A 23,070-nucleotide genomic window follows, 5' to 3' on the forward strand; every position below is an offset into this window, starting at 1 on the left:
GCAAGCTAGTGAAGCCACTCTGGAAAACAGTATAGAGGTTCCTCAAAAAGCTAAAAATAGAGCTACTCTATGACCCAGTAATTGCACTACTGGGTATTTACCCCCAAAATACTAAGGCACCCCAATGTTTATAGCAGCAATGTCCACAATAGCCAAACTACAGAAAGAGCCCAGATGTCCACTGACAGATGAATGGATAAAGATGTGGTGTGTACACACACACACACACACACACACACACACACAAATATTATGCAGCCATCAAAAATGAAATCTTGCCATTTGCAACAACATGGATGGAACTAGAGGGTTCCATTATACTAAGTCATTATGCTATTATGCTAAGTCAATCAGAGAAAGACAATCATCATATGATCTCACTGAATGTGGAATTTAAGAAACAAGGCATAGGATCATAGGGGAAGAGAGAAAAAAATGAAACAAGATGAAACCAGAGAGGGAGACAAACCCTAAGAGACTCTTAATCTTAGGAAACAAACTGAGGGTTGCTGGAGGGGACGGGGATGGGGGACTAGGGTAACTGGGTGATGGACATTGGGGAGGGTATGTGTTGTAATGAGCACTGGGTATTATATAAGACTGATGAATCACAGACCTGTACCCCTGAAACAAATAATACATTATATGTTAATTAATTGAATTTAAATTAAAAAATAAATTTAAAAAAATGGGCAGAGGACCTGAATACACATTTTTTTCTTTTTCTTAAATTTTTAAAAAATTTTATTTATTTGTCAGAGAAAGAGAGAGAGAGAGCGCACAAGCAGGGGGAGCAGCAGGCAGAGGGAGAAGCAGGCTCCCTGCTGAGCAAGGAGCCCAATGCGGGGCTGGATCCCAGGATGCTGGGATCATGACCTGAGCCGAAGGCAGACGCTTAACCGACTGAGCCACCCAGGCATCCCTACACAATGTTTTTTCAAAGAAGACATACAGATGGCCAGCAGACACAGGAAAAAATGCTCAACATCACTAATTATCAGGGAAATGCAAATCAAAACCACAATAAGCTATCACTTCATACTAGTCAGAATAGCTAGCAACAAAAAGAAATAACAAGTGTTGGTGAGGATGTAGAAGAAAGGGGATCCTCATGCACTGTTGGTAGGAATGTAAATTGGTACAACCATTGTGGAGAACAGTATGGAGGCTCCTCAAAAATTAAAAATAGAAATACCATACAACCCAGTAATTCTACTAATAGGTATTTACCCAAAGAATATGAAAACCCTAATTCAAAAAGATATATGTACCCCTATGTTCACTGCAGCATTATTTATAATAGCCAAGATATGGAAGCAACCTAAGTGCCCTTCAATAAATTAATGGATAGAGAAGATATGCATATATATAAATTACTCAGCTATAAAAAAGAATTAGAGGGGCGCCTGGGTGGCTCAGTCGTTAAGCATCTGCCTTTGGCTCAGGTCATGATCCCAGGGTCCTGGGATCGAGCCCCGCGTCGGGCTCCCTGCTCAGCGGGAAGCCTGCTTCTCCCTCTCCCACTCCCCCTGCTTGTGTTCCCTCTCTCACTGTCTCTCTCTGTCAAATAAATAAATAAAATCTTAAAAAAAAAAGAATGAGAACTTGCCATTTGCTACAACATGAATGGAGCTCGAGGATATTGTGCTAAGTGAAATAGGTCAGTCAGAGAAAGATAAATGCTGTATGATTTCACTTATATGTGAAATCTAAAAAACAAAATGAACAAACAAACAAAACTGAAACAGACTCCTAAATACAAAGAACAACTGGTGGTTGCCAGAGGGGAGGAGGGTGGAGTGATGGGCAAAATAAGTGAAGGGAATTAAGAGGTACAAACTTCCAGTTATAAAATAAGTCATGGGGGGGCGCCTGGGTGGTTCAGTCGGTTGAGCGACTGCCTTCGGCTCAGGTCATGATCCCGGAGTCCTGGGATCAAGCCCCACATCGGGCTCCCGGCTCGGCAGGGAGCCTGCTTCTCCCTCTGACCCTCCCCCCTCTCATGCTGTTTCTCTCCCGCTCGCTCTCTAATAAATAAATAAATAAAATCTTTAAAAATATAAAATAAAATACGTCATGGGGATGAAAAGTACAGCATAGGGAATATGGTCAATAATACTGTAATAACGTGGTATGGTGACAGATGGTGACTACACTTATTGTGAGCACTGAGTAATGTATAGAATTGCTGAATCACTATGATGTGCACCTGAAACTAATACAATGTATGTCAACTATACTTCAATTACAAAAATTTTTAGGGGCACCTGAGTGGCTCAGGTCATGATCCCCGGGTCCTGGGATCGAGCCCCGCATGGGGCTCCCTGCTGCGTGAGAAGCCTGCTTCTCCCTCTCCCACTCCCCCTGCTTGTGTTCCCTCTCTGGCTGTGTCTCTCTTTGTTAAATAAATAAATAAAATCTTTACAATTTGACAGAGAGAGGGAAAGCACAAATGGGGGGAGGGGCAGAGGGAGAAGCGGACTCCCCGTGGAGCAGGGAGCCCGACTTAGGGGCTCAATCCCAGGACCCTGAGGTTTGTCACTTGATAATAGATGGCCAGAAATCACAATGTTACTAAGAAAAAACATCACATAGTTACTAGGCTAAGGTTTTCCTTAGACAACTGAAGACTTGCATAATTATCACTTATAAATACTGAACATATATGGAAAGCCTACTTCACTGTAAGGAGTTTAAAATTTCTTTTATTAGCAAATCAAGATCCTACTTTGAAATTCTGCACAGACCTAGAAATTCTCACTGCCAATGGTTATGTTTTGAAGGATTTTTATTTTTTTTTTAAAGATTTATTTATTTGAGAGAGAGTGAGCATAGGAGCAGGGGTAGGGGCAGAGGGAGAGAGGAGAGAGAATCCTCAAGCTGACTCCCTGCTGAGCCCGGAGCCCTACAGGGGGCTCAATCCCAGGCCCCTGAGATCATGACCCTGGCCGAAATCAAGAGCTGGATACTTAAATGACTGAGTCACCCAGGCGCCCCAAGGGACTGACTTTTAACACATGTAACACCATCTCTCTTACCCTCTATGACACCAATTAAAGAGGGTCTGAATGCTTGACTTTGATATCAAAGGGAAATATAGTCACTGTTATTATCCTTGAGAATGTTTTGACTGAATTCTACTTTATCACTGAAGTCCCAAGGGTGTCCACTAAACCCAGTCACACAGAAGTCAGTTGTCATTTTCAAAGCTAAGAAAGTGAATAGACTAAATCATTCCTGTTTTAACTGTCTCATTCACTCACTTACCAATTAATCCATCCACCCATCCACTCAATAAATTCTCAAAGGGCATCTGACATTGTACTAGGTATTGTGCAATAAAAAGAGAAAAAGACAGAACTCTCTATGGTAGGCAGAATCCTAAAATAGTCCTCCAAGACTTCCCACCCAAATCCCTGGGACTATAAATATGAAATATACTCTGATTATGTTCCATACATGGCAGAAGGGATTTTGCAGATACAATCAAAGTTACTAATCAATTGACTTTGAATTAAACTAAAGAGAGATAATCTGGTTAGACCCAGTCTCATCACACGAGCCCTCTGGCTGGTAGCAGAAGTCAATGATTCTAAGCATGAGTATTTGACACACCACTGCTGGCTTGAAGGTAGAGAGGGCCACTGTAAGGAATGCAGGTAGCCTCCAAGATGCCACAGTGACCTGAAGCAGACAACCAACAAGAAAATAGAGACCTCAGTTTTATAACTGTGAGGAACTGAATTCTGCCAAACCTTGAATGATCCTGGAAGCAAATACCTTCCCCCAGATCCCCAGATTGTCCAACATATTGATTTTGACCTTGTGAGACCCTGAGTAGATAACTCAGCTGAGTCCAGTCTTCTGACCTATAAAACTGTAAGATAATAAATGGGTGTTGTTTTAAACTAATATATCCTGGTATACTTATACACAAGTTTCTTTGGCATTTACATCTCAGAGTCTGGAACTTCTGGGCCATAGAGCATGTGTATTTTCAATTTTGCTAAGTATTTTCCAAAGTCAACGTATCAATTAACATTCCCATCAGCCTTGTATGTATATCCCCAATGCTTTACCTTTTTCCACTACTTGGTATTGTCAGTTTTTTGAGTAGTACCTCGGTTTGGTCTTTCCATTCCTTTGATTACAAATAAGGTTGAGTATTTTTTCACATATTTATCAGTCATTTGGGATTCATCTTTAGTACGTACCAGCTTAAATGTCTCCTCAGTTTTCTATTGGGTTGTCTTCTTGTTCGTAGAAATTCTATACATATCCTAGATATCGTTTGTTTGGTGTGTTTACTCGAAATCTTTTCTTTATTCTATGGTTTATCTTCTCACTCTCTGTGATGTGAGATCGTTTTTTAAAACCTGTATTTAGGGGCGCCTGGATGGCTCAGTTGGTTAAGCATCTGCCTTAGCTCAGGTCGTGATCCTGGAGTCCTGGGATGGAGCCCGCATCGGGCTCCCTGCTTAGGGCGGGAGTCTGCTTCTCCCTCTGCTCCTCCTCCCTGCTCATGTTCTCTCTCTCTCTCAAATAAATAAGTAAAAATCTTGAAAAAAAAAAAGTTTAAAACCTGTTTTTAATGCAAAACATCTATTACTTAGTTTTTGTAAGAAATAAGTTTAATAAATCAGTTAAAATCCTTGGTTTAAGACTTTCTTCAGGGACACCTGGGTGGCTCAGTCGGTTAAACATCTGACTCGTGATTTCAACTCAAGTCTTGATCTCAGGATCATGAGTTCAAGCCCCAGCATGGGCTCCACACTGGGTGTGGAGCCTACTTTAAAAAAAAAGCGGGGCGGGGGAGATTTTCTTCAAATAATAAAACTCTAGAAATTTAAAAGAGCGAGGAAGAAAGTTAAAAGTGAATAAGGAAAAACCTTAAATTTTTAGGACTAGTTATGATTCTAAAATTAGTTGCATTGCATTTGATATTGCCGGCTACTTCAGGAACTCAAAATAATGTTCCTTTGTGTGAATTACCATATTTACCATATTTTTTTCTAAGCTTGAGTGGAATAACTGTTTCCTAAGTAAACTGAAAAAAAAATAACGAACATGTATGATACTCCTCAAAAGTCATATTTCATGTTATAATATTTGATAACATTAACCATCCAGCCCACAGATACAAGCACAGTAGAAAGAAACAGAGCTTAAGAAATCCTTGGCCCCTTGTAGTACACTACGGTGTACTGCTGCCGTTCCTCTAGTCTCAACATTGATTTAGTGGTGATCCAAGACATATCATCTGAACCCACCTGAAGGTGCCATCCTACAATTCACCCTTCCTATTTTAAAAAAATGCCAGTAGAGTCCAGATTTCCCCCTGAAACAAATTTAAATCTTATTTCAGATGCCTTTATACCCAACAGTCATGATTTCCCCATGGTCTCTGCCCAACTATATAAAGCATGCGTGCCTGTGTGCATGTGTGTGTGTGTTGATAAATAACAGGTCTTTTTACCTCAGTCTTCCCTATTGTTTTTTTTAAGATTTTATTTATTTATTTATTTGAGAGAGAAAGAGCGCACATGCGCGAGCAGGGGAAGGGGCAGAAGGGGAAAGAGAGGGAGAGAATCTCAAGCAGACTCCACGCTGAGGCCAGAGCTCCATGCAGGCTCAATCTCATGACCCTGAGATCATGACCAGAGCAGAAACCAAGAGTCCCACAAGTAACCAGCTGAGCCACCTAGGTGTCTTCCCTATTGTGTTGGTACAATATAAGAATTGGGCTGCTTGTCAGGCAGAAAAGAAAGGAAGAAGCGTGTGGATAAGAATATATTAGAGCTATAGGATTTCTCATTTCAAATAGAGGTAAAGTTGTAAGAGGGATATGAATGTTATTTCCTGAGAAGTATTCTTCATATCCCACATTCCAATTCAATATGCGTATTTTCATAGCAACTTTGTTACAAAGAATAGTGGTATATACAATATTATATCCATACTTCTGAAACTGGGATATGAATTGGCAGGGGGGGCAGTGTTAGAGAAAAACAACAGAATAAACATTACAGAAACTTATTTGGTTTGGTTTATCCTAATGGCTGGTAATTTGAAGCCATAGATTTCTTATCAAAACAAGCATGAAAATATAGAGTGGAATTCTTAAGAAAATTCCAAGACTTCAAATTTCGAGTTCCCTACTGAAGCAATTTCAAGCTCTGCACCCCAGACCTTCTCTGAGGTGAGAGGTACTCCAATCTTTATACAGAGAGAGAGATACGTGGGAGACCATAGCTTTTAGGTATAAACAGGTTTGAAATGTGAGTTAAGCCAACAGTATGTTTCGGAAAAAAATACTAGGTTTTTATGTGTGTGGCCTATAAACCTAGCCAGGCTACATAAATATGTAACACTATTTCTATGAGGAACCGCTTTTGAAATTTTGTTTGTAAACTGTTTAAGTTTTTATTTTTTTATTTTTTATTTTTTTAAAGATTTTATTTATTTATTTGACAGAGAGAGAGACAGCGAGAGCAGGAACACAAGCAGGGGGAGCGGGAGAGGGAGAAGCAGGCTCTCCGCCAAGCAGGGAGCCCGATATGGGACTCGATCCCAGGACCCTGGGATCATGACCTGAGCCGAAGGCAGATGCTTAACGACTGAGCCACCCAGGCGCCCCACTGTTTAAGTTTTTAAAATTGCATATTATTTGTTAGAACAATTCCACTTCTAGGAATTAACCCAAAGGAAATAATAAGAGATATAAGCAAAGAATTATATTTTAAAATGTTCATAGTGTTATTTACAATAATGAAAAATTTGAAATCGCCTAAATGCCCAATAAAAAGGATCTGGCTAAATACAAAGATTTAATTAAATACTCTGCAGCTATTAAAGTTCTTTTATAAGAAAATGTTAACAGACATGATACAATATTTCTAAATGCTATAAGACGGAAAAAAGTAAACTACAAAAAGCTGATACCATGTTCTTCAATATATATGTACATGCATTTAAAAAAAAAAAAGAAAAAAAACCCTGGAAGAAAAAACAAACGAACAAAAGCCTGGAAGAATATGTCAAAATGTCCACAGTGGTTATCTATTCAGTAGTACCATTCCCTTTCCCTTTCCCTCCCTTGTGTATTATTTTATCAGATTTTCCACAGTAAACATGTATTATTCTTACAATTATAAAGCAGTTCAAATTAAATATATAGGGGTTATATATAAGCACAAAGAGCTCCCAATTCTTTGCTGCCAGCTGGTTCTATGACACAAGATAGAAATAGAAAAAGTAAATCTTTTCTCCCTGAATTCATTTTCTTCTTGCAGAAAAAATTACATTCTTCAAGATGCACTGAGTACAGAATGAAGAGGTATCATCTCTCACCTATCAGAATGACAAAGATCAAAAGGAATGAGATCAGCGGGTGCAAAGTAAAGACAACTCATGCATTGTTGATACAAGTCTAAGCTGAACAATCCTTCTAGAAGGACAATTTTAGGGGCGCCTGGGTGGCTCAGTCATTAAGTGTCTGCCTTCGGCTCAGGTCATGATCCCAGGGTCCTGGGATCGAGGCCCACGTCGGGCTCCCTGCTTGGCAGGAAGCCTGCTTCTCCCTCTCCCACTCCCCTGCTTGTGTTCCTACTCTCGCTGTGTCTCTCTCTGTCAAATAAACAGATAAAATCTTTAGAAGGACAATTTTACAATGTGTATAAAAAAAACCCAAAATTGTGCACACCTTTTAGCCAATCAATTATATTTCTAGGAATTTATCCTGAGGCAATAATTGGGCAAGTTTGCAAATATACACCTACTAGGCTATTCTCAGGAATACCATATGTAACAGTGAAAGTTGAAAGTAATCACAATGTACATCAAGAGGGTAAATTAAATGACAGTGTATCTGTATAGTGTACTACCATTAAAAATTATGCTACTGGGGGCACCTGGGTGGCTCAGTCAATTAAACGAGGGACTCTTCGTTTCGGCTCAGGTCATGATCCCAGGGTCATGAGATCCAACCCTGCTGGCTCCATACTCAGGGACCTCAGGGCACAGTCTGCTCAAGATTCTCTCTCTCTCTCTCCATCCACCCTGCCCCCGCTCCTGTGTGTGTGCACATGCTCACTCTCTCTCAAATAAATAAATAAATACTTTTTAAAAAAATTTTTTATTAGACAGAGAGAGAGTACAAGCAGGGGGAACAGCAGAGGGAGAAGGAGAAGCAGGCTCCCTGCTGAGCAGGGAGCCCAATGTGGGGTTCGATCCTAGGACCCCAGGATCATGACCTGAGCCGAAGGCAGACGCTTAACCATCTGAGACACCCAGGCACCCAATAAATAAAATCTTAAAAATAAAAATTATGCTAAAGATCTCTATTTTCTGGTATTGTATCTCATACAGTGAAAAAAAATTAGATGATATAGCCTTTCGTGATCCCATTTTTATATTTTAAAAAGTAAGAATGTATACATTTTTTTAAAAGATTTTATTTATTTATTCTAGAGAGAGAGTGAGCATGTGCGGGGGGAGGGGCAGAGGGGAGTGAAGAAGGACAAGCTGACCGCCCCCCCCCTGCTGAGGGCAGAGCCCTATGTGGGGCTCCACCTCACAACCCTGGAGATCATGACCTGAGCTGAAACCAAGAGTCTGACTCTCAAGAATGTGTACATTTATGAAGAAAATGTTTGGAAGCGTTCCAACCAGTGTTCACTACTAAATTCATCTCTGGTAAGTGGAATTATGAATGATCTTTAATGTCTTCTTTAAAACTTTTCATACCACAATGAACATGTAAAACCTGTAAAATCAGAAGAAATGATTTTTAAAGTCTACTAACCTGAACTGGTCTCATTAATCAAATAAAATTAGTTTTATTGTTTTCTACTCTCTCTTCATTTCTGAGGCTCTTAGAATATTCTTCCTGATTTGAACACCTAATGCTCAGTGGGTGGCAAAATGCATCAAATATATATTAACACCTCTATTAACAAAGATGACATGCTTAAAAATGGCAGTCTCGGGCGCCTGGGTGGCTCAGTCGTTAAGCGTCTGCCTTCGGCTCAGGTCATGATCCCAGAGTCCTGGGATCGAGTCCCGCATCGGGCTCCCTGCTCTGCGGGAAGCCTGCTTCTCCCTCTCTCACTCCCCCTGCTTGTGTTCCTGCTCTCGCTATGTCTCTCTCTGTCAAAAAAATAAATGAAATCTTTAAAAAAAAAAAAAAAAAAAATGGCAGTCTCTGTGAACAAGATCTTATTTCTGAAAGAAAAAATTATATATCCCCCCCAACACTGAGATGCTCCCAAGGATCATGTAATTATGATTAGACCCCATTTGCTGCCACCTCCTCTCTTTGCCTCTGCCTTCTCACCATTATTGCACAGTGTTTTTAGCCCTACACACCATGGTGGCTTACTGTCTTCATGGATATAGAAAAACTTTGCCAAAAGGAGTATGATTTAGAAAATAAATAATATAGAAAACAAATTTCAATTTCTAGTCAAAACAGTATGCCCCAACATCACTGTCCAACATAACTTTCTGTAATGATGGAAAGGTTCTACTGTCTGCGCTGTCCAATATGACAGGAAGTGGATCTGTTTAATGTGCTGTGTCCAATGACACACGTGGCTACTGAGCACTTGAAATGTAGCTAGTGTGACTGAGGAACCAAATTTAAATGTTTAACTTTATTATTATTATTTAAGATTTTACCTATCTATTCAACAGAGAGAGAGAAAAAAAAAAAGAGCACAAGTGCAGGGAGAGGGGCAGCGAGAGAGGGAGAAGCAGACTCCCCACTGAGCAGGGAGCCCGATGTGGTACTCGATCCCAGGACCCTGGGATCATGACCTGAGCCGAAGGCAGACGCCTAACGACTGAGTCACCCAGGCGCCCCTAAATTTTTAACCACCTACAGCTAGTAGCTACCCACTGAACAGCAGCACTACTCAAGAAAAATTCACAGTACATATACTGTGGTTGATACAAAATATACATAAGAATCCAAGAGCAATATGATTTCCACTGAAGACCTACACTCCACTGCATATTTCAAAAAGTAATGAAATCATAATTTTACAGACTGCTACCTTGAAAAATTATAGACTGCTTCCTTGAAAAATTAAATTGTCTTTTAGCAATCCTCATTCTTCTTTACCTAGGAAATAAGCATCCGCTTCTTGAAAGTCTCAATTCTTGTGGCTTTAGTAACACTGCATTATCTTGGCTCACCCACTACATCTAAAATTTGTTTTCTTTTCTGGTATAATCTTAGTCTCTCCCTTCTGCCTTCCACTATAGGCTTTTCCCCAAAGCTGAGTCCTTAATTTCTTGTTTTCTGTCTTCTACTCAGAAGAGATTTCTCACAGCTTCAACTATGACCCCTATTTGCCTTGTGTGAAACAGCACCATCTCACCATATAACCTTAAAAACATCATTTAACCTCTGAGACTGCTTCTCATTTGTAAAATAACTTAAATGGTTATTATGGTTCCTTTGGCTTTAGGAGTCTCTGAATTCTGTTAAAGGCCTACTTATGGCACTTTGTTTCTGGTTTTTTTCTCAGGCTGATTCTACTTCTTGCCTTTTTCAATGCTGGTGTATCCCGTGATTGCAAGTGACCAACTTTTCCAATCTGTACTGTTTCTCTAAGAATCTCATAAACTCTTCATTATGAGTCTCTGAAATGTATAGGGTACCCTGGACTTCACTCTTAAAGCTCCAGATTTAGGGGCACCTGGCTGGCTCAGTCGGTAGAGCATGCAACTTTCTCGGGGTTCTGAGTTCAAGTCCCACGTTGGGCATAGAGTTTACTTAAAGATTAAAAAAAAAAAAGCTCCAGATTTACATTTCTATTCATTGCACAGGATTAACTAGATAGGCTACCAACCCCTTTAAAGGTATCAAGCAAACCAAAGAAATTATGTGCAGCAAACTTCTTTGTCAGTATGGCTTAGTGATCAAAAAACAAGTTTTAGGATTAGATGTATCTGAATTTGAATCCCGGTTTTATCACTTATTAGCTGTGTAACCTTGATCAAATTAATGCTGAGTCTCCATTTTTTCGTATGTAAAATGGGGTTTAAAATAGTACTTACAACTCATATCGTTGCTGTATGCGTATGTTTTACATATACAGCTTGGAACAACACCTGAAATATGCTAACAGCTCAATAAATGTTAGCTATTATTATCAATGCATCACCATCTTCCTAGTTCTGCAGATTTAACAACTCAGTCATTTTCGATGCATTGTTCTTTAAAAAAAAAAATAATAATAAATGCAATCAGCATTTGTACATTTTCATTTTCCAATATGATCTCTATTTTTCATTCCTTCAGAGATTTAGATTATTATTGCAGCCACCCAACCAGATTACTAGATTTCTTAATTCTTACAGGTTAAAGCCTCTTCTTTTTTTCCTTTGTATTAGCTAGTATAATGCCTTACACAGAAAAGTTTTGCTATTACTAGATGAGTCAAATAATCTTTACATTTATTTATTTATTCCTCCATTAGATCCCTTGAGCTCTCTGAGGGCAGAAAGTGTTGGTCCTCTTTGTACATCTGCACCTGCCAAATTCCTTAACAAATGTTTGTTCAACGAATGAATGTTGATTAGTCGCCCTATCTCAATCCCAGTAAACCTATCCTCTAGCTTCCACATATACAAAAGGTAGCTCATATACTCTCGAATACAACCATTTATTCTGACCAAACTGGCCTGATCCCAATATTATCAAGAGCAGTCTCACAGTATTAGTCAGGACTCTTGATTTTGTATCAAAAAATTCTGCTCAAATTAAGCAGAGAAGGGAATTTATTAGCTTGCATAATTTGAAAGTTCAAGGACAGCACTAACTTAAGGCCTGGCTATTGTTCCAAAGGTTCAAACACAATCACCAGAACTTGGTCTCACTCTTTCCATCATTTGGCTCTGCCTTCCATTTACTGGTAAGTTCCAGGCTCACACTGTATTCTCTCAGCAACCCCAGGGTCCAAAGCATGCCTCTTTCTCAAAAGCTCCAAAAAAAAATTCAGAATTAACAGTCATGTGTGCTGACTGGAAATGTGCCCATCTCTGAACAATCACTGTAGCCAGAAGGATGGGCTACATAAGATTGGTGAGGCCTGCCTCAGTCACGTGCACACCCTTGTGTTGGGGCGGGGCATCCATAAAACCGAGAGGGGTGATTTCCTAGGAAAACTGGAGTATTGTTATCAAATGAAAGAGGAATGCGTAATGGACTGGCAAAATTAACTTATGTGCCATATACTCTAGGATTTTTTTGCATGTTGTCCACCACTGCCTACAATGGCTTTCCTTCTTATTTCTGCCTACCCAAATCCAAGCTACATCCTTTCTGCCCCAAAAAGTCTTCTATGATTTCCTTCTAAGATTTTCCTTGTCTGCTGGATCAAGTTACCTATTCCCCAATAAATATTTCCCCTTTCCTAAAGATCTACCTTTTTTAACAAGCAAGAGTGAAAAACCTCAAGAAAATGTTCCTGATGAATTCTAATCATGTCAAATTATAAATGGTATGGGTAATATATGCTGTTTCTTAGAATATAAACTCTTGAAGGACAGCAGCTCTACCAGATACATTCAATACATTATGAGAGAACAGACTGCATGGCAACTTTGATATATATCTATATCTATTATACATATATATCAGATATATACATTATATATAGATAATATATATCACATATTATCTATAATACAGATATTATAATATCTATCTATATTATATATAGATATATAGATATATAAAATATTCAAATAATTTTCCTGGCTTTAAATTTTAAAGAATCTAAACAAAACATTTTAGCTAACATAAATTGTGTCTGAATTCATCAAAGTACCTGATATTACAGGTACACTATGGTTTTGGAGTTACCTCAAACCAGGCTCAAATCCTGGCTAATACTGCCTCTCCTGGCCTTTAGCTACAGGTCTTTGAGCAAATTATCTAATATCTCCAAACCCTGATTTCACTAACTGTAAAAACAGCAATAGTAATATCTATCTGAACATTGGGAGGCTATGTGGCATAGCAGAGAGAAAAGAGTTAGATGGACCTGGGCTGAAATTCTACCACTTACACTAGTTACATGACTTTCTCTGAGTGATTCCTCATCTGTAAATTCCCAGTGCCTCTTCATATGTAAAGTGGGGATGATAATGCTTAGTCCATTGGTTGTTTCGAGCATTTAACAAGGGAATGTATTTTAAAACACCTAACAATGAATAGCACACTGTATACTCAATAAATGATATCATCCACATTAAATTATCTGTTTAAAATAATTCAGAGGGGCACCTGGCTGGCTCCCCAGTTGGAAGAGTGTGTGACTCTTGATCTCGAGGTCGTGAGTCTGAGGCCACATTGTGTGTAGAGATTATTTAAAAATAAAATATTTAAGGGGTGCCTGGGAGGCTCAGTTAGTTAAGCAACCAACTCCTGATTTTGGCTCAGGTAAGGATCTCAAGGTTGTGAGACTGAGCCTGTCGGCTCCATGCTGGGTGTGGACCCTGCTTAAGATTCTCTCTCTCCCTCTCCAAAAATAAAAAATAAAAAAATAAAAAAATTTTAAAATAAAATTAATTCAGAGCACAGTAAGGGAAAAATTCATTAGGATTAGTTATTTTTCTTCATAAATAGCTTTGGGTTTTCTTTGTTAGTTAATAAAATATTTCTTAAAAGCAAAACGTGTTAGTCCTAGAACTATTTGAAAGCGGGTGAGATAATGAACCAGATAAACTCCTGTAATCAACTTGTTCTTTAGCTTCAGGCTTAATGTAGTAATACTGAAATGACTCACACCAATATAAAATCACTATATTACCCATCTCCTGAACAATCATATGCCATACAGCCATCTCCTGAACAGAATCAGGAAATCTGGGGTATGACTGACAATTTTAGATGTTGTCCATCAGAACATATGCAAAAAGCAAGTGGCTGCTCATATTTACCTTAGCAAGAAAGTTTAATTTTTATAACATTCACTAAAAAATACAAACTATCTTCAGTACAACTGTTTCGAAAAAGAGATTAAATAATTAGACATTTACTTTCTTCCATTTTACACTAGAGTGAAAGTTTCTCTGGAAAGAAGTTTCTTGAAGTAGTTTAACAGTTCCATTTATTTTTCTAACACGAGTGAATCATATGTAATACTCATCAATCTTTAATAAGTGCACATAGAAAATTATTAAATCAAATTTTAAAATAAAGTAAAATGGAATAAATATAAGACACAAAGTACTATACATTCTTTCATTGCAAAAAAACACTATATCAAAATCAAATACCTAACTACATCATACTATACAAACATGAATAAGGAATTTTCTTCCTCCTTTGTGTTAAACATGAATAGACTCAGTTTTTAATCCACTCCCTGAGGAAGCTATATTTTAAACACAAGAAAAACATATGTTGAACGCCTCAGTCACCAGACATTGTTCTCTACAACTAAGAAAACCAAATAATACCCAATTCCTTATTACCTTTCCTGTGTTCAAAAATATGTATAAAACAAAGTAATGTTTATTTTTAAAAAGCATTAAATACAGACACGGTAGGCAATATACGTATCTTTTCTTCCCTCAACTTTTCTGGGAGGGCATGAGGAGAGAGAAAAGTAATACGAGTCTGAAGGTTGGCTCTAGTTATTTCCACAAGTTAACTCTCGTAAGTCAACCAGATAAAGGCAGAGAAAGAAAAGTTACAGCCTAGGGTTCACATTAAAAACAACTCTCGAAGAAACGTCAGTGCTCAGATCAATGCTTCCCCCGACAACGCAGTGACCAGTGCTGCTCTGATCTATTGAGAGAGAGCTACAATCCCAAATCTTAGCAAAGCTGGCATCCCAAATCTGAAAGGGCCTGCAGAAACCGGGGCGGGGCAAGGGTCTGCCTCAGCAGCGGCAGAAGTTAAATTTTCTAGGAGAGTAAAACACTACCCATCTATCCCTACGGTCCTCTTCCCCGAGAGATGCTGCAGTCCGCCGCCTCGCCCCAGGCTCGGGGTCTGGCCCGCAGGCCCGGGGGGCTGGCCGGGTTGGGGCAGTCGGCTTCTCCCCGTTACCCGGGTCCCAACCAGGCGCTATGGGACCGGTTGCTGGAACTACCCCCAAGTCCTCCCACCGGCTGGAGCGGCCTCCCGCCGCGCCCCAGGCCCCTGGTCGGCAGGGATGCCCCATGCCCCACTCACCCGCCCGGGTGGTGTCCGTCAGGTCGTGGTTGGCCGCTCCCCGGGGAAACTCCCTCAGTTTCCGGCCGCTCAGGCTCAGCACCCCGGTCACTGCCGCCTCCTCCAGCGCTCGATCGAGGGAGCGGCTCCACGAACCCGGACCAGGACCAGGGCCTGTCCCGGAGCTTGGGCCGCAGTTAACACCGGAGAGGTTACCTCCCGATGCTACTTGGCCAGAGTACTCTGCAGCCGTGGCCACAGCAACTAAGCCTGCAGCCGCCATTTCCAACCAACAACTCTCCAGCCCAGGGCTCAGCGCATGCGCTGCCAGAACTGATGGGTGGGCGGGGAAAGGGGCAATCTGACCCCGGACCGTTCCCTCGATGGGCAGGGCTGCAGCGCCCCTCCGCACATCCAGGCGCTCGCCTCCGCCCACATCGAGGATTTCAAGCGAAATTAAAACGGAACTCACATATCTGGAGCAGCCCCCTCTTCTAGACTCCCAGTAGCATTTTTAACATGCCTCTACGAAAAAATCTTTCAGACAACGCTCCTCACAGAAACTTCTCTGCCTTCCTCCCTCAATACCGGAGGATTAGATTAAGCATTAAATTAAGGCTTCTCAACACTGTTGCTACTAGAAACGTAGGCAATGAGAGGAGGGAACCCTGGGATACGACCTATAAAACGTCTTCCCAACTGCTGTCATTCTATACACCAAGTGATCTAGATGGAGACGTGGATTTATGAACTACTATTGTCAGAGGGAAAAATAAGTGCTAAATTGGCTCCCAAACTCATGATCCTCGTTGAAAGTGTTATGTTTTGGGTCCTCCCTTTTATAAAATAGATCTTAACAAAAATATACATTTTAAATAGTATCTGTCCTTTAGGCAAGGTTTTATTGTTGAACAAATCAGGATGAACGGCATTAAAGTCTAAAATTTTTGTCTGGAACCAAAATTGAGGAAAAGAAAATGATCTGACTATAATCTAAATGTGGGAATTAGAAATAGAATGGAAGAAATGAGAAAAGACAAAATCACTTCTGAAAACCTGGAAACTACTACTTCATTTTAAACCAGTTAGGCCTCATTTACATTGTAGCCAGTCTCCAGCATATTCTTTTACACATTTAAGCCATTCCTACTACATGATGTAAATTCCCCTACAATCAATCGACTAGTATTTGTGGGAAATAAAAGAGGCTGTCAGGGCCCTTTTCCTAGGAGATTACAATCTAATAATCCAGACAAATATACCAATTAGAGAAGAAAAAAAAAAAAGGCTGAGCAGAGGTAGTGGGGTTAAGCTATCAGAATTCAGAGAAAAGCAATCTGTATCATGGATGAATGGTTTTGAATAAAATCTGAAGGACTATGAAATAGGCAATAGTAGGAAGGTGAGAGCAATATTCCAGATTGGGAGGAGTATCAGCATGAACACACCCAGGTATGATTTATAATGGTCCATGTGGAGAATATTTAAGGCCAAAGCCAAAAAGTTCATGAGCCAGCAAAAGAAAATAAGGTTGGAGATCTTATCATTCAAAGCCCGACTCTTCAATGAAACTTTGATTAGCACTTCCCCCAACTCCTAGATGGAAGAGATTGTAAAAACATTTAATCTTAGTGACAAAGTTGATTAGTAACAGTTGCTCAGAGAGTTGTTCTATGAACTCTTAATACATTCCAGGATCTTCAGCAGCAAATTCCATGACCGATTATCAATGTCTGTGATGAGCATGGGTCATTGCAATGGCAAGTGATGTGTCAGCTCAAAAAAATTTATCCATGTTTTTTGTTATTCTGATCTTTCTAAATTGTTCTTCTCAGAAAGATTTTAAGCTATTTAAGAGCAGGACCTCATTTTGTATTTTTTTAAGAAATATTTCAACCTCAAAATATTTCAACTACAGTGACTAAAAGCATAATCATATTCCATATTAATGCTACAATGCTAGTTACCAGATATCTTTATAAAATGCACCATTATGTCATCTGAATTTGATTACCTATTACCTTCCACATTTACACTAAATTCTTCTAACTAGTTCTCCATAATATGGCCTCATTCTTCCTACCTACCTATACACGTATCTCATAATTGCAACATACCATGCTAATCCTGGTCTCTGAACTTCTGACCAAGTTTACAGACTGACGTAACTTTGTCTATCAAACTACATTTTAAGGTCATTAATACATTAAACTCTGTAATTACCTTCCATACCCCAGAGCTGAGTATTTTAATAGGAGCTAAGGACGAATGAAAGCAGACACAGATGAGTTACGTACTAACACAGCAGAGGTTATATACTACTATGAAAAAGAAGGCTTGGTTGGAGACAAAAACAATTTTTTTTTTTTAGAACAAGGGTAGATAAATCTATAGGTATTTGAAGTCCAAAAGAAAAGCCTATGGATAGGAGGAGAAATGAAGATGCTATATATACCATAAGAACAAGTCCTAGGTAAAGAGAGGCTGGAAGAAAAGTAGATCAAGGTGTTAACTTTTAAGACTTCTAAGGATTTCAGCTCTCATCTACAAAGGTAGAATATGAGGGAATTCTCATCCTACTCCCTTAGTCTTCCCCATAAAACAAGTGAGAAGATCATCTTGTGAGAATGAGATACAGGAAATGGAATCACTGTGCGGATTTCACCAAAGTGTCTAGTGATGAATAAAGGTGATAAGAAAGTTGCAAAAAGGCTATGAGCAAAAGGGCTACAGGGGCCTATAACTTATTCTACAACCGCTCTGTGGTTTGGAAGCAGGAGCTGAAAAAAATAGGCAGTGAGGGTTATTGAATGTTAGGAATTGATATAGAGAACTTCCTGCTTCTCTGAAAGTTAACTCATTGAATGAATACCAGGGGCAATAGTTTCACTCAAAATCTGAAGAATCTTCCAGCTCTGTATCTCACTACCTCATGCAGAAATAAAGTCCTTTCCCCCTTCTTCTACTCACTAGAAATATGTTGTGGTCACTCCTTTAAGACTCCATTTTTATAAACTCAAAAGCAGTGGGATTACAATCTTGACCAATCTTATGCTCTTCAAATGTAATGCACAGAAACTGGCTTGTTGAATACACTCAATCAATGTTTGGTTCTTCCCTTTCTGACTCCTTTAATAAGCAGTGCTAATAACTTTTTAAAACTTTATACAAGAAAATTTAGACAATGATTTTCTTCTCATTAGAGGAAAGTGGAAATAGAAGTAGAAATTAGACACATATACACTAGGGAAATATTTTCCTATTCATCTTTAAACATCAGTAAACCTCATCCAAAATACAGCTCAGAACAAGGAATTTCAGCTCCAGCATGTTACTACTTCCTGGTTTCATCAAGCTTTTTGGTAATAGATTTGATAGGAGGAACATAATGCAGGGGAAAAAAGAGGTGTTAGAAGTCAACAATTTATTTTTTTAAAAGATTTTATTTATTCATTTGAGACACAGAGATAGAGAGCATGAGCAGGGAGAGAGGCAGAGGGAGAAAGAGAAGCAGGCTCCCTGCTGAGCCAGGAGCCCGAAGTGGGGCTCGATCCCAGAACCAAAGGCAGATGCTTAACCATCTGGGCCACCCAGGCACCCCAGAAGTGAACAATTTATAAGAAAATCTTTAAATCCCTGGGGCACCTGGGTGGCTCAGTTGGTTAAGAGTCTGCCTTTGGCTCAGGTCATGATCCCAGGGTCCTGGGATCGAGCCCCGCATCAGGCTCCATGCTCAGCGGGGAGCCTGCTTCTCCCTCTGCCTGCCTGCCTGCCTACTTGTGATCTGTTAAGTAAATAAAATCTTAAAAAAAAAAATCTTTAAATCCCTATTAATAGCCCACAATAGTGTAAAATTCCTATTGTAAATTCTTGGGATTTATTGTTATCACTTTTAAAAGGGAGTAACTTCAAATTGATCTACGTAAAAACTGTCTTTAAAAGGAAGCTTAAATCACTTTTTTTTAATATACAGTGACTAATAGAACAATCATAATTTTGATGAAAGTTCAAAAATCAGAAATGAAGAAATCATTTTCTGCCCTGATACTGCCTGTATTCAGAATGTATGGTATTCATTCTTTGTAGTCCAAAGTCAGCTATATTTTTCTCACTCTTACCTCCTTATAGCTATAAATCTAAATCAGGACAAAAATTACCCCAACACATTAAGAAACAAAACAAAGGAGCAAAGGGAAAAAAGACAAACCAAGAAAGACTCTTAACTATAAAGAAATGGTTACCACAGGAGAGGTAGGTGGAGGGATGGGTGAAATAGGTGATGGGGATTAAGGAGGGCACTTGTCATGATGAGTACTGGGTGATTAAAATAAAAAAAATTAAAATTAAAAATTATCCTGAAACTGTGCATACTGTGTTAATTATAAGGCTGACAGCAAAACAGGATATACATATTTATTTTACCAAGAAATTATCACTGGGCAATGCAGCCCATAAGTTTCTTTATACTTAAAAGTATTTTATGATGTTTATAATTTAAATTGTGAAATTTATGCCTATTAGAAAAAAAATACATAATGTCTACTTAGGAACACTGGCCTCTTTTAAGACATCTACATAACTTTAATACCGAAGTAAAGAAGTCTCAATAATCATGGCAGAGTAGATTTACTTAACCATGCTACAAATGCTAAAGCCTGGCTATTACCATTTCTTAGATGTCTGACAGCCAAACATTATTCCACTACCTTCTTTGGGTGTTCAAGTCACAGAAGCAGTTTATTATGAACTGAGAATTAAAAGACCTGAGCTCAAAAAGTGACTCTCTCACATATAAGTCTTGAAAAGCTGAACCTCACTTAACTAAGATGTAGACAGAGAAGTTGAAATGGATGATCTTGAAAGGTTCATCTAGCTTGAAATGCTGCATTCTAAGTAAATTTACTTCTTTATTTTAAACTCCTCCTGGCTTACTTCGCGGTTGGAGCTTATGAATGAAATGGTCAAAAGGCAATTAGAATATGAGTCTAGACTGATTTAACAATTTAATTGGTAGGTAGTTTTTCAAACCCGAAAAATTATAAATATAATCACTACAAAGTTCTTTGTAACATAGAACAATCTAAAAACCACAACTCAATCTTTATAGCTAAGAATAAATGTGAGACCTGTAACATTTTATTTGTTAAAAATGAACAGCTTCAGAATAGATCTAAATTTGTAACTTTTCCAAAAAACACCAAAAAGTACAGTGTAAAGCATCTCCTCATTAAATACAAACTTTCATTTTGTGATGCACTGCATCAATGTTTTGCATACACCTTGATGCAAAGGAAATTTTAAGTTGTATCCTGTTTAAAAACAAAATTTAAGAGCTGAAAAGGATGACTACAACCACATTCCAAAAAAGGAAATTTTCCTCCAACAAAGCATATTCTTTTGTTTATATACAACATGTTAGCACTCAAGAATTTTAATTTAGTTATAACAAAGGCAAAATTTTATATTTAAAAAGAAAATGAAATTAGAGATGCACAAAGAGCAAAAGTTTAATATACCAATGACACTTTGTTGTTTGATGCAATGTTAATGTCAATATTTGGGACAATTTTTAAGGTTTTCAAGAAAAATGACATTAATAATAGCTCTGTACAATATTTAAAATAAAAAAAAATGAAAGCATCTTTATACCATATTTTCACAAACTGTTCAGACAGCAAATTTGTGCTCAGTTGTTTTTCCTTTGCTTTAAAATAAGCTACCAGTAATTCTAAACCAGTCTAAAATAAAATGGACTGTTAATGGATGAAATCTAAGCTTTTGTACTTGCAAAAATGTTTTGCAATGAGTCCTTGGCCTAAGGAGACTAGAGTTTATTTTCAAATTGTGTGACTGGCTTCCAATAATCCCTTACCAGTAGACTTACTGGCAAAATACCAGATATTAAGGATCAGATTTAATTCTTTGGTATAAGCATGAAACTGCTATTGATACTTTTCCGTGGCTAGCATAAACCAAGTAACCCAAGGAGCATGAAAGAAAAAGAATGACGTCTACTAAACAATGCAAGGCAGGCAAAAGTGATAACTGAATGTTTTGTTTTGTTTTGTTTTGTTTTACAGGGAAAATCAACACCAATATACTCTAGGGAAACTAACACCTACTTAGAGGTTTTAACATTATAGCAAACCAAAAGGTTAAGCTTCAAAATGACTGAACTTGTAGCCAGAATATGTTGCTGCATTTTGGCATTATACTGTAACTTACAGGATACAACCATCTGAGGACTTTCAGCACTAGCTTGGCACAACAGATTAATTCCTCCCACTCCTCCAGAGTGTGGGAGAAAAAAAAAACCCTCTCACCATAAATGCCTGAACTTTATACAAGAAAGGTATAAAACAAGGTTACAATGTAACTCTATTACCATTTTGGATTTTTTTCTTTGTGACATATACAAGTATGTTTTTGATTTTGAAACTGTATACTGTTTAATTAGCAAGCTTAAAAAGCTTATAAAATTTGACTCTCTGAATAAGAAGTCTAGGACTTTATGGCTATTGATTTTATCATCAAAATATCTAAGGGACTCAATCCATTTTGATAATTGTAATTCTTCTAAATATCATTTGAAGAATTTTTCATGGACACTAGATTCAAGACTACATTAAATTCAAACAGTGTATCTATGTCCTGGGTTTTGAAGTTTTTCACCTCAGTTACCTGTCTTCAACCTGCTACTTCCTTTCCTGCTTTCTTCATTTTCTAAACACAGTTGTCAGGTTTTTACATTGGACCTTCTCTTCCAAGATAATTTTGTAAATACACATTTATTTATAGCCTTTAAACATCAACATTTTAAACAAAGACTAATGCCACATTTCTTGTTAAAAGTTCGTTATTAAAGATTAACAACTCTGGAGGATTAACCTAATGTCATCTGAAAAGTAACCCAAATTCCAGATATTCCCCAAAATCTTAAAACTCAAAACTGGAATTCTAGTGATTTTTTTTTAATATCTCTAATGAAGAAAAGTCAACTGCACTTATTACATCAACACTATTAAAGGATAGGTGACAACAAAGGGACTTACTCATATCTCTGAAGACCAAGATTTACCATGGCAAAGTGTAAAAAATGGACAAACGTGTTGAGATCCTAAATACCACTATCATAAAAATAATCAATTTCTATCTTTCTGTCTTCTTTCTGCTTCATAAGGAACCAAAGAAATCAAATAGAGAATTGTTCTGTCTGGGCCAACAATGAAATCTTAAGAACAGATAGGTATATTCCCTGTTATTCTTTCAGGGCATTATTTATACATGTTTAAAAAAAAAAAAAAACCTTCAAAAATAAAAATAAGAGTTATTTAGCCTTGTGAACATTTTGAAATAAAGTTTCTTGAATTTCTGTGATGAACTCTTCAAGCAATTCAACTTTTAAAACAGAGTCATCACTCAAAAGTCCCTTTGACACGGATCTATCCCACGGTTACAAAACGGCTTCCTCCTTTGTTGAACGTGAGAGTGGCTCTTTGTTCCTTCAGGATCCCAAATCGCTCATTCAAAGTCATCCCTGTCTAGAGAAAACAAAACAAAAAAATTAACAACTTGACAAGTTAGCCATATTTACTTAAGAACAATAATGTGATCATAATGGTAATTCAGAGCAACAACATTTCCTGAATACTTATGCATACAAACTCATTTAACTCTAACAAAAACCATATGAAACAGGTGAATTTAGTGAAGTTTAGAGAAGTTAGTTAACTTGCCTACTTGCAGTTCCAGAATTTCAACCTGGTGACCTGACTCACAATCTCTATCTCCTAACCACTATAAATGCCTACATTATATACTATATAAAACACATTACTATAATGCCCACAAGTCATACATCCAGGAGTTCTTCTATCTGAATTATTTTTGGGCCC

General features: G+C 38.2%; 2 protein-coding genes across 8 annotated transcripts in view; both read right to left on the bottom strand.

Moving 5' to 3' along the window:
• Positions 1-15,943, bottom strand: part of LRCH3 (leucine rich repeats and calponin homology domain containing 3) — a 118,475-nt gene extending 102,532 nt beyond the window's left edge. For 4 of the 7 annotated variants that reach the window (XM_032406763.1, XM_032406762.1, XM_032406761.1 and 1 more), the window contains exon 1: positions 15,197-15,942. In XM_032406763.1, coding sequence (XP_032262654.1) covers positions 15,197-15,458 — 262 coding nt within the window. In that variant the 5' untranslated portion in view covers positions 15,459-15,942. Of the gene's footprint in view, positions 1-15,196 lie in introns of all 7 variants that reach the window. The other 3 variants (XM_032406766.1, XM_032406765.1, XM_032406759.1) reach the window with 2 other exon arrangements.
• A 3,725-nt stretch (positions 15,944-19,668) lies between these two features.
• Positions 19,669-23,070, bottom strand: part of FYTTD1 (forty-two-three domain containing 1) — a 29,860-nt gene continuing 26,458 nt past the window's right edge. Inside the window, exon 9 of the mRNA XM_032406783.1 lies at positions 19,669-22,716. Coding sequence (XP_032262674.1) covers positions 22,618-22,716 — 99 coding nt within the window. The 3' untranslated portion in view covers positions 19,669-22,617. The remainder of the gene's footprint in view (positions 22,717-23,070) is intronic.

This window comes from Phoca vitulina, unplaced genomic scaffold, assembly GCF_004348235.1.
Source record: "Phoca vitulina isolate PV1807 unplaced genomic scaffold, GSC_HSeal_1.0 scaffold8, whole genome shotgun sequence".
NCBI lineage: Eukaryota > Metazoa > Chordata > Mammalia > Carnivora > Phocidae > Phoca > Phoca vitulina.